This window comes from Salmo trutta, chromosome 37, assembly GCF_901001165.1.
Source record: "Salmo trutta chromosome 37, fSalTru1.1, whole genome shotgun sequence".
NCBI classification, from domain to species: domain Eukaryota; kingdom Metazoa; phylum Chordata; class Actinopteri; order Salmoniformes; family Salmonidae; genus Salmo; species Salmo trutta.
Genome location: NC_042993.1, coordinates 28,923,679 through 28,936,425, shown reverse-complemented (window position 1 = coordinate 28,936,425; position 12,747 = coordinate 28,923,679). Strand labels below are relative to the sequence as shown.

At 44.2% G+C, this 12,747-nt stretch overlaps 1 protein-coding gene across 1 annotated transcript in view; it reads right to left on the bottom strand.

The window, feature by feature from the left end:
- The window catches only part of LOC115177264 (forkhead box protein O3-like), a 33,755-nt gene extending 22,905 nt beyond the window's left edge, over positions 1 to 10,850 (bottom strand). The window contains exon 1 of the mRNA XM_029737879.1: positions 9,107 to 10,850. Within this exon, the coding sequence (XP_029593739.1) occupies positions 9,107 to 9,601 (495 nt within the window). The 5' untranslated portion in view covers positions 9,602 to 10,850. The remainder of the gene's footprint in view (positions 1 to 9,106) is intronic.
- Between the last annotated feature and the right edge of the window lie 1,897 nt (positions 10,851 to 12,747).

Below are 12,747 nucleotides of genomic sequence, written 5' to 3'. Positions count from 1 at the left end.
CACCGAAAGGTCTAGCACTCTCAGTGTCTCTTTTTACTACGTTGGAATATAGGCCTAGTTGTGGATGGCTGCCTTTTTAACTCATTGTGCACCCAGTCAGTTAGCTGGAGAGTTGTTGCTCTATAGAGAGAGCAACAGAAGCAGGCCTCCCACTCTTCCCTCTTTACTTCCCCATCCGCTCCCCCTCCTTCTCCCTTTGGCACCCCCCATCCAACCCTGGCAGGGTAGAGAGAGAAATGTAGAAAGAGATGTGCTTTCTCAGAGGATCCAATGTTGGCCCAATGCTGAGAACAGAACCCCCCCCCGACTGTGGACGTTCCAAACTCGTAAAGTGCCTCGGCACACCAAGTCCCAAGCTGTAAAAGGCGTCACTAAAAGCATTTGACTCTTACCAAACAACGCCACACCTCCCTAAAGAGCCAATCCGCCCCAAGTCCAGCAAGTTTCAAAACAAAAGAATGACCACATTTACATGACTTTTCCCTCTCATCATACCCCCCCTCCCCACGGGCCTCACCACCAAGAACACAGTGTTCCTCCATGGGTGGTGCTCCAAGGCAAAGGGATAGTGTGTGTGGTATGGTAGGAGCCAGCCCAGTCAGAGGGTGATGATGCGACGCTGCAGGAATGACGATCCACTTTGCCATATTTTGAATTTCTTTTTTTAAATGAGCAGAGTCCACATCCTAAAGACCTAGCCTCACTCACAACACTGCCTTTACAAACCTCTGCCTGAGAAAACTAGAGAAAGGGTTGTTTAGTGTGGTAAGTCTCAACATGGAAACCCTCCAAGTGAGTAACCCTATGTAACTGGAGCTGTGTCCCAAATGGCATCCTATGCCCGACATAGTGTACTACTTTTGATCAGATCTCTATGGGACCGGGTCAAAAGTAGTGCACTAAATAGGGAATAAAGTGCCATTTCCAACACATTTCAAATTATACAGATACAGCTGGAGAGGGGAAATCCATGCAGTGTCATTATTGGTGAGATAAGGTCTGTGAGAGATGTGATGGCTGTAAGGAAACGCATGCTGCTTATGGCACTCTGGGTAACTGGCAGAGGCAGGAGACTCCTAACGAGTAAGACATTTAACCTGGATTGGCCCGTGCTAGGATAAACCTGAGGGGAGACGTAGAGAAGGAACGAGAGAACATATTGAAATTGGTCAATAAAGACAGGCAGTGTGGTATTATATCTGTGAGATAGAGACAGTGGGGATATAATTGTGGAATTTTCAAAGGGAAAACGCTATCACTTAGAACTGCTGCGCTGACTGCCTGAAGGTTGGTGGGAAGAGAAGGAGTCATCATCGCAAATGTCAAATTTCGACGGTTAAATTTAGGCATTAAGGGGCCTCCCGAGTGGCGCAGCGGTCTAAGGCACAGCAGTGCTAGCTGCGTCACTACAGATCCTGGTTCGATACCGGACTGTGTCGCAGCCGGCCGCGACCGGGAGACCCATGATGCGGCGCACAATTGACCCAGAGTTGTTCGGGTTAGGGGCGTTGCAGCGATGGGACTGTAACTACCAATTGGATATCACGAAAATGGGGCGAAAAATTGGGTAAGAATCTATTTTTTTTAAATTATTGTCATTATTTCCAAATGGTTAAGGTAAGAGTTAAGGTTTGGGATATTGTTACAAATGAGTGCCTAGTACTGTGATTGAACACGTGACCCTCGGTGCTCGCTAGCAAGCCCACTTGATGGTAATAGCGCTCACCATTGGTTTCCAGTCTTGCACCCTCAGACTACCCACCCTCAACACGGACGCACACACAAACTCACCACCCACACACACACTCACGCACACTCAGTCTCCTTTCTGTGCTAAGCTTTTACACACAAAGTCATACACATATTCCATCTCACACACAAACTCTCTCACACCTCACACACAGAGATAGCCATATCCCTCTTATTTCCCAACTGGAGTGTTTATCTCCTACTTCTGCTAAGGCCTGTGTGTCCCAACAGTACTATGACTGTCTGTACATCTCTCCACAGAGGTTGGCACACATGTCAGTGTCATGTTTGTAGAAATCAATAACTAAACAGATCTGATCAAATTGACTTTATCCCCTTCATGAGTAATGACTGTGTTGTAACACTGTATTAAGATTGTGTGATTGTTAGCGGAGACCTGGGTCGTGTTCATTAGGGCAGGCAACGGAAAATGTTCTACAACAATTTTCAACAGAAAACAAAAATGAGTCCCACACTGTTTCAGTCCATTTTCTTTCATTTGATGCCTAATGAACACAACCCTGTCATTTACCCCCCCCTCCCCGCATCCTCCTGACGCTTTCTATTTTGGCTGATTTCTGTCAAGCAGCTAGCTAGCTGCTGACCCTATGCCCTCTTGGCCTGGACCGCCCGTTACCTACAGACACGTTATAAATAACAGTCTCGTCACTTCAGATTACAGCGTCTGACTGACGCACCCGCTCCAACCTGACGCCAATCCCCTGGCATCTGACTGCCTGCAGCTCACACACACACTGTGCGACACACACACACATACCCTAAGTAGCACAGAGAACCACACACGTTCAGAGATCAGCCCCCCCCCCCCCCCTCTCACTCACACACACACACACACAGAGGTCATTAAGAAATACTCATTCTCCTCCAAACAAAGGGAAAAAAACTAATTCCACATGCAGGCAACACACACACACACACACACACAATCAACATCTTCATTAGCCCCTAACACAGGAGATTCCCTTGAACCAAATGACGTTATTAGCCCCTGCAGGCATTACACACACAAGCATCGTTAAAACACACCGTTATAGACATTAGGAAGTCAGCGCCAAGGCTGTGCACCATTCTCTGCAGTGACACGCTGTCACACCAATCAGAGGGGCCTAAGACAACCCCTCCCCCTGCAGTATCCCCCACAAAGACACACCACCACTCACTGTTGACCCTTTGTTGTGTGTTGTCAGCATCATGTGTGTGTATGTTCTGTGTGTGTGCTTGCCCTCATACGTGTGTGTTCGTTTTTCTAAGCCTGTGTGTTTGAGCACATGCATGTGCGTGTGGGCGCGGCCAACACCACAAAGCCCCACGCACTACAGCAGCCTCCTCGAAGGAGATGCTTAAGTTCAGGCCAGGGCCTCAGATTCCAGCCTTCCTAGAAGTTAGAAGAGCCGGTATTTATAGTCAGCTGTTGGTTGTTGTCAGTACTGTCTAGGACCAAGAGGTAATCCAGTGTCCATTCCAGACCGAGAGAGAGAGGAACTGGAAGCTGAAAAGACTACCTGCTTTTGGACCAGATTAGAACTACTACATACAATAGCCTTCTGCCTGTGCCTCTCCTTTCAGCCGACCCCTCCCCCTCTCATCCTCCTCCGCAAACCATACCATTTCAGTTCATTTCATCAGAGACTTAGCAATATTTTCGTCTTTTATCTTTTTTTTCTTCTCCCGCAAAAAAAGAGAGAAAAAAACTGTTCCCACATCAAACGCGTTTGCCTATTCATTGAAATGGGAATGTAGCGTGTGATGCGGGCCACCTTATCCAACTCTCACACACACTCGCACGCACATTACGAATAATTCGGGTGCCTGATATGATTGTGTAAGTATGGGAATGTGGATGGGGATGGGAGGGAGATAGCATCTACAAACAACTGACTCATAATTTGGACTGTGCTGCGAGTCCGCGACAGTATTCGCATCAACGCAGTTGGTCAATAACTGGATGTTAAACCCCTGCACGGTCCATCATTTGAAAGTGATCATCGACTATGCCATACGTTTTTTTTATTACCTACAAATGGCTGCTGTACGGACGATGGGGTTGTGTCGCATTAAACACTGTCTCCTCAGCCCTGGGTATGCGAGTGCTTCCTCTAAGTGTATATTGACATTACCTACCACGTCTCTGAATGAAACCAGGCCAGGGCCATTACTACAATTACGCCTTGCTTTAAAACAACTTTCCTAAACACCTTCATTACCTGGGATGGACCGCGCCTCTCGTCTCGCACCGTTCATAATAACCGTGGGTTCATAATAACCCTGGCCCTCAGACTTCCTCAATCTTCCATGGAGTCAAACCCCCTAATTAGCCTGTTTCGTAACTGTCGGGCTCGCTGACTGGGTGACACTAGTGCTAAAGATAGAGCTGGGCTGTCGCTTAGCGGTTAGAGTCTGTTAGCATCTGTTAGCGGTGCCACTGCCGTCGAGGTACAGGGCAGGGATAACAAGGGCTAAGCCACCTGCAGACACACCTTGGCAGCGCTCACTTAAATGGGATGGACTTAAGAGTTAAGAGTCAGTCAGGCGCTTGGTGATTAAGGCTAAGCAGACTAAAGGACTGAACTCGATATACTCCTCAACTCGTGACTACCTAAGTGCACCCTACTCCCTATATAGTGCACTACTTTTGACCAGGGCCCTATTTGGTACACACAAAGGGCTCGTTTAGAAACATAGACTACAACAGGTGTTTATGTGAAGACGACCGAACTCCACACAGAGAGACATGCAGACCATGAAGACAAAGTCGCGTTTAAATGGAAAAGAAACACTTAAAACCCCAGGCCTCCAAGCATTTCTCACATGTACACCAATAAAGTGTTTGTTTCATTACTATGAGCCTGGTTGTGAAAGACTAAACTGACATTTGCCAAGCATGGAATACCTGGTAGGTGATGAACTGACGTGTGATTTTCACTCTTTTATGGGGTGGTATTAGTGTAGTTCTGAATCGTCTGTCTATGTGTTCTGGTGTTGATTAATAACTGTGGTCCTTCCATAGCTGCTTTTTGGGCCGTGTTCCAAGCTTTTTTGAACATTGCAATGTCATGAATAGAGCCCACATTATTAGTGATTCTAACATGTCAGAGAGGCATGTTTGTTCTACGTAACACCTGAACGCTCCACAACGTTGTGCCCTGGTATTATGAGGGTAAAACCATCACAACATAGCCTGCATGTACAGCGGATGTGTTCATATGTAAACCCAGCAAAAAAAGAAACGTCCTCTCACTGTCAACGAGAGGTCGGCCGATTAATTAGGGTTGATTTCAAGTTTTCATAACAATCGGTAATTGGCATTTTTGGACGCCGATTGTGGCCGATTACATTGCAATCCACGAGGAGACTGCGTGGCAGGCTGACCACCTGTTAGTTGCTAGCTAGCATTAAACTTATCTTATAAAAAACAATCAATCTTAACAATCACAAGTTAACTACACATATTACTAGTTTAACTAGCTTGTCCTGCGTTGCATATAATCAATGCGGTGCCTGTTAATTTATCATCGAATCACAGCCTACTTCAACTTCGCCAAACGGGTGATGATTTAACAAAAGCGCATTCACAAAAAAAAAGCACAATCGTTGCACCAATGTACCTAACCATGAACATCAATGCCTTTCTTAAAATCAATACACAAGTATATTTTTTAAACCTGCATATTTAGTTAAAAGAAATTCATGTTAACAGGCAAGGGAAATTAACTAGAGAAATTGTGTCATTTCTCTTGCATTCAGTGTAAGCAGAGTCAGGGTATATGCAGCAGTTTGGGCCGCCTGGCTTGTTGCGAACTGTTTCTCTTGCGAACCATTTCTTCCTAACAAAGATCGTAATTAATTTGCCAGAATTGTACATAATTATCACATAACATTGAAGGTTGTGCAATGTAACAGCAATATTTAGACTTAGGGTTGCCACCCGTTCGATAAAATACGGAACGGTTCCGTATTTCACTGAAAGAATAAACGTTTTGTTTTCGAATTTATAGTTTCCAGATTTGACCATATTAATGACCTAAGGCTCGTATTTGTGTGTGTTTATTATATTATAATTAAGTCTATAATTTGATAGAGCAGTCTGACTGAGCGGTGGTAGGCAGCATCAGGCTCGTAAGCATTCATTCAAAAAGCCCTTTCCTGCGTTTGCCAGCAGCTCTTCGCAATGCTTGAAGCAGAGCGCTGTTTATGACTTCAAGCCTATCAACTCCCGAGATTAGGCTGGCAATACTATAGTGCCTATAACAACATCCAGTAGTCAAAGGAATATGAAATACAAATGCTATAGAGAAAAATAGTCCTAATAAATTCCTAGAATAACTACAACCTAAAACTTCTTAACTGGGAATATTGAAGACTCATGTTAAAATGAACCACCAGCTTTCATATGTTCTCATGTTCTGAGCAAGGAACTTAAACGTTAGCTTTTTTACATGGCACATATTGCACTTTTACTTTCTTCTAACACTGAGTTTTTGCATTATTTAAACCAAATTGAACATGTTCCATTATTTATTTGAGACTAAATAGATTTTATTTATGTATTATATTAAGTTAAAATAAAAGTGTTCATTCAGAATTGTTGTAATTGTCATTATTACAAATATATATATAAAAATCGGCCTTTTTGGTCCTCCGATAATCGGTATCGGCATTGAAAAATCATAATCGGTCGACCTCTACTGTCAACTGCGTTTATTTTCAGCAACCTTAACATGTGTAAATATTTGTATGAACATATCAAGATTAAAAAACTGAGACATAAACTGAACAAGTTCCACAGACATGTGACTAACAGAAATGGAATAATGTGTCCCTGAACAAGGGGGGGGGGGGTCAAAATCAAAAGTAACAGTAACAGTCAGTATCTGGTGTGGCCACCAGCTGCATTAAGTACTGCAGTGCAACTCTACCTCATGGACTGCACCAGATTTGCCAGTTCTTGCTGTGAGACGTTACCCCACTCTTCCACCAAGGCACCTGCAAGTTCCCAGACATTTCTGAGGGGAATGGCCCTAGCCCTCACCCTCCGATCCAACACACCGGCCCAGACCATGATGGACCCTCCACCTCCAAATCGATCCCACTCCAGAGTACAGGCCTCGGTGTAACGCTCATTCCTTCAACGATAAATGCGAATCCGACCATCACCCCTGGTGAGACAAAACCGCAACTTGTCAGTGAAGAGCACTTTTTGCCAGTCCTGTCTGGTCCAGCGACGGTGGGTTTGTGCCCATAGGCGACATTGTTGCTGGTGATGTCTGGAGAGGACCTGCCTTACAACAGGCCTACAAGCCCTCAGTCCAGCCTCTCTCAGCCTATTGCGGACAGTCTGAGCACTGATGAAGGGATTGTGCGTTCCTGGTGTTACTCGGGCAGTTGTTGCCATCCTGTACCTGTCCCGCAGGTGTGATGTTCGGATGTACCGATCCTGTGCAGGTGTTGTTACATGTGGTCTGCCACTGCGAGTACGATCAGCTGTCTGTCCTGTCTCCCTGTAGCTCTGTCTTAGGCGTCTCACAGTACAGACATTGCAATGTATTACCCTGGCCACATCTGCAAGTCCTCATGTTTCCTTGCAGCATGCCTAAGGCACGTTCACGCAGATGAGCAGGGACCATGGGCATCTTTCTTTTGGTGTTTTCAGAGTCAGTAGAAAGGCCTCTTTAGTGTCCTAAGTTTCCATAACTGTGACCTTAATTGCCTACCGTCTGTAAGCTGTTAGTGTCTTAACGACCATTCCACAGGTGCATGTTCATTCATTGTTTATGGATCATTGAACAAGCATGGTAAACAGTGTTTAAACCCTTTACAATGAAGATCTGTGAAGTTGTTTGGATTTTTACAAATTATCTTTGAAAGACAGGGTCCTGAAAAAGGGATGTTTCTTTTTTTGCTGCGTTTATATACTGTATACACCTTTTCTATTCATATACTGTCCATAATGTCTATACACACCATCATATGCGATCACACAGACAGAAAAAGAGACCACGACAGTAGCTTTTTGAGAGGGGAACCAACAGGAACGACTGACAGCAGATTGACAGCAAACCTGAGGGGTTACAGTCGATCCCACTGCAGGCACGACACACGGTTCAAACTGCTGTGGATGTCACAAAGGTTCTAAAAGGGTTCTTCTGATCTACAGGGACAAGGGTTCTCTACATGAAACCTTTTTCATACAAAATGGTTTCTTTGGAACCGTGCCTCTACGAAAGAAAGGATTCCAAAAGTGTTCTCCGTTGGGTGAATAGGTTCTACCTGGAACCGTAAAGGGTTCTTCTACAGGGACAAGTGTCATGGTGTGGGTTTATAACGCTCCCGCCTGTGACCTCATCATGTCTGGCCCTCAAGATCTCCTCTCTGAGAGGTACAATATCAAGAGCCACACTTGTGCCTCAAACTGTCCTTGTTACTTTGGGATTTCATTTTTATGTTCTTAACATTCGCTTGTATCAATGAAGAACAGCGATATGAGTAAGACGGTATAATAATGAGGCTGATACAGTAAAATGGGCAGACATCCAGGAGAGGCTGCTCTAGGCTGCTGGCGAGACAGGCGGTAAGCCTCTGCGTGTGTGTGCGTATGTGCGTGCGTGCGTCTGTAGAAAAGCACCTTTTGAATAGCCTACCCCCTGGGCACAGACGTAAATTCAACGTCTATCCCATGTTGGTTCTATGTAATTTCATTGAAATGACGTGGAAAAGACATTGATTCAACCAGTGTGTATTTACACTATGGACAGCTGACCAGCTACAGGTGTCTCTCATGTGACACCTTAAAAAGAGAGTATACAGTAGGTGTACAACAAATATTTGTAGTGAAAATAGATTTTTATTGGCTATATGCCTCTGTCTAGGGCCTATTTCTCCGTCTCACACACATAGAAATAGTGTGAGAGAGAGAGGAGAGAAACCAAAGGAACCAATATAAAAATGCTTGCCATGTGTGCATTTTCATGATCATAGACTTTGAAAAGGGGGTGGTTACTCATTTACTGTACACATGTAGCCAAACTAAAGATGTAATTATGAAGGTATGCACAGTGCTTCTCCAACCTCTACCCAGCTCCAGACCGTTTAGCTGTCAATGGTAGGCTACAGTAATGTATTGATCGGTGCCATTGACGAGAGGGATAATTACATGGCACCATTCATGCGTAACGACCCTAAAGTGTGACATGTGGCAATGTAATACACAATACATGTGCAAAAATGTAGCCTATAGCCCAGGTATAGCCTACCCAATGTTGTCTTGATTGAGACTTCTGGTGTGTTTAATATCGACATAAAGTATTTCCTATTATAACATTTGTAGACATGCGCTTACCTTCCATCCAGCTGAACTATTACTGTCGCCCTTATCTTTGAAATAGGGAACATAGCGGACCATCCAATCGTAGACCTGTGATAGCGTGAGTCTTTTTTCAGGGGTGCTTTCAATGGCTCGTGTGATAAGGTCCGCGTACGACTGGTTACCCCATGCGTTCCGCCGCGAGGATTTGGCTTTGCGCAATTGTCCAGTCACATCAAGTGCCGCGCCGGCCAAGCATGGGTGCGTCGCGCCGATGGGAGCAGGGGCGACTGCTGGATGCTTCAGTTCCGTCGGGGTGCCACCCATTCTCCCCGCTCTGCACGCTGAAACGGATAGATTGTCATCTGGTTCCACCTTGATGGTGGTCAGTGGAAGACCCCCATTGACTTCCAGTACTTCGGGGAAATCCTCGGGACAAGGCAGTGGCCAAGTGCACGAGCGAGGCCGGTTTTGCGGCTCGAAATCCGAATCAACCTGATGAGCTAATTCGTCGTCCTCCATCATCAACATTTATCCTCAGTTGTGAAGGAATAACCGGGTTCGAAAGAAATGCAATACCTCCACAATTCACGTATTGTCTCCAATACTAGACCTACTTCAAGCCGAAATCCGTATCGTGACGGGGATATTACAGTCTGACTCAATAAAGTAACAATCTCAGAGAAGCCGGCTGCTGTGGAGATGGACGATTTTGAATGGCTCGTCTGCAGTAGGCTATCACCGACCCGCATGTAACGATAAGAGTAGCAATAATAGTAACAATAATCGTTCTCCCATTTTACCTGAAATAAAACATGTTCAATTGGGGAAATTATGAATTGCTGATTGCCCACATGTCCAGCAGCTAGAGTCAATCCAAATGCATGACAATGTCAGTTAATCCGGCTGCAGCAACAGATGATACCTCATATAACGAGAATGGAGATGCAGAGAGCCGTCGAAAGAATCCGCCAAAACATAGACAGGAATAAATGTTTAAATCAACAAGATTGTCCAGACAGCACAGACAAGCGATGATGTGTGATTATCGTACATTACATATTCCAGTCTTCGCGGAATAAGGCTGGCAAATGCAAATCCATTCACAGTCACACACAAACGATTCCGAATTCAATTGCAAGGATACTTTTACAAAAATCGAGTCGCATGTGTATTTTAAAAAGCGACACTTCCAGACAGTGCACAGTCCAGCATCGGTCTGTTCTTGTCCACTTGATCAAATGATTTATCACACGTCTTGCTCGCCTCTAGTATTTCTAACACGCAGCCTATCTAATCGCCAATCTGTTTTTCTTACTCTCAGATCCCCTCACATGTCCTCATTTAATAAAACTCGTTTCGTAGATGTGAACTGATGACGTGCTGACGCTGTGGTGTGGAATAGATGCTGCCATTGGATGATGCGCACATTACTCCCAGAACACGCTTACAACACCCCGGCCCGAACTCTCTCACATATAATATCAACCCCATCATAAAACGGTAGAAAAATATCCATGGCAAATAAAATGTTTCAACGTGAAAAATATGCTACATGTTCTTAATCTCTGGAAAAGCAGCTGCTGCGCGTTTTAATGCGACCTTTGGTCTCCAGATTCCATTTAGCCTTAATTTCACTCACGAGAATTTGGTGCAGATATACTCTCTTAATGTCCTTATGATCAGTCTTGGAGAATCAGTTGATCATTTCCTTTTGGCGGCACGGTGTCCAAAAAGACCAATTGATGCGCAAAGCATCTCTGATGGTGCACCAGAACAGCGGGAGTGTAGTTTTCTACCACAATTAGATAGATTTAGTTCAGATTACCAGAGATTAGGTAACCCCAGATTATAATCCGATATGAGTGAGGAACAAATGCAATAGCTACATGCTGTTCAATCATCTTTGCTCTATTCCCCCCATCACTGGATTTTTTTTTTAGGTAGCACACAATTTAGCACATAATTTTCTAAAACCGCATTTGCCAAGCTTCGATGCGTCACAGCTGCCTGTTTCTTTCTACACTGCAGGCATGACTGTTGAGGATGTCAGACTCCCAGTGGCAGCCCCTGTTTGACCCATGTGTGCTTAACTACCAGTTGCTACATTGACCGAGGGGACTCTGACCACGCCTCACTGTATGGCGCCGCCTCCTCATGTATCAAATTGACAGCTGGGCGGGCGCATTGCTCCGTTGCTTAGATGCGATTGGCTATCGTGTTTCAGACCACGTTGTCCATTGGCTGAATTTATGGCATACGGGGTTAATTCAGATGAATGGCGTAATCTATGTAGTATCCTTTATTTTGACTGATAATTTATAATTGTATTGGTGGTGCGTCTGCGTCACACATTTGCCACTGACAGTAGTAGTCAAGGGTGAACAAAACCAAAGAGTCATCACGGACTTGGGGTATTTACATCATGAGTAATCCAGACTTGCAAAATTTAACAGTCAGGGAAATAGAGAAATCAGACACTCTGGTGTTCATTGTCTAACTCAAAACATATGGGTCAGCGTTTTGAAAAACAGACACTAGCCCTATAAGCTACATAAAACCAGAAAAGTAAAAATGGACATAGGGGGCTGCCTAACCCATAATGCATTTTTTAACCACACAGGAATGGAAAACATATACCCAAATGCTGTGCAACATATCCGACCCATACTGTACTTTCACCAAATAAATAAAACTTGCTTTACAATTCTGTTACAGTTATTACACACATGGACACATCTAATTTACTGTACATGGGTTGCTCATTAATACAGTGTTCAATAGAATACAGGATAGATTCAGGTTTAGGGCAGTGACTTTTAAATATCTGTTTTTTTTTAAATGTTTTTCCATTCGTCAGGAATAAAATGTAATCTTCCATCTTGAAATTGTTTAGGGTGGACCTGTAGGCTGCATGTTGGCTTGCCACCCATTGTCTAATGAAGTAACCAAGCCAGGATCAGGTGAGTAGTTGGGCAATGTCGTGGCCATTACGGAATGTCTGCACGCACCAGTTATGAGATACTTAGGTCTACACTACCAACCCACAGTCATTGCTACACACACACACACACACACACACACACACACACACACACACACACACACACACACACCTGTGAATTACTTCACATTGTATTTATTTGTTCTGTAAAAGGGGTTGTCAATGTTCTACATCATTTTACCCATGATTGAAGGTTTTGGCAGAAGCTTTTGATTCTGAGGACAATACTAGATGGTGGGTCGAATAGCACTGTTTACTTGAGGGACTGACAGCACACATAAAAAAAAAACTATGCGCGCTCACATATTCCTTGAGTGATATAAGTGGCCACAAAGATCCCAACCCACAAAAACATCTATTTAAAGTACAAACTGAGATTGTCTACCAAATCCCCACCCAGCACACCTACTACAGTAAGTACATTTAAAGTTGCACAGTCACGTCTACAAAATGCAGTCACAGTTGTGAAATTGTACATGTCAAATGTAGCACGTGTGAGTTGGAAGGATATGCCATAGTGTGTCATGGTATGACCAATAAATATTGCCCATCCAATTAAACACAGTCATAATATTATATTGCTAATATAGAGGAAAACCTCTGAACATAAAATCATTTTATTCATATTAATTTAAATATTTAATTAACCGCTCAGAGTCTAAGCTTGGGGGCG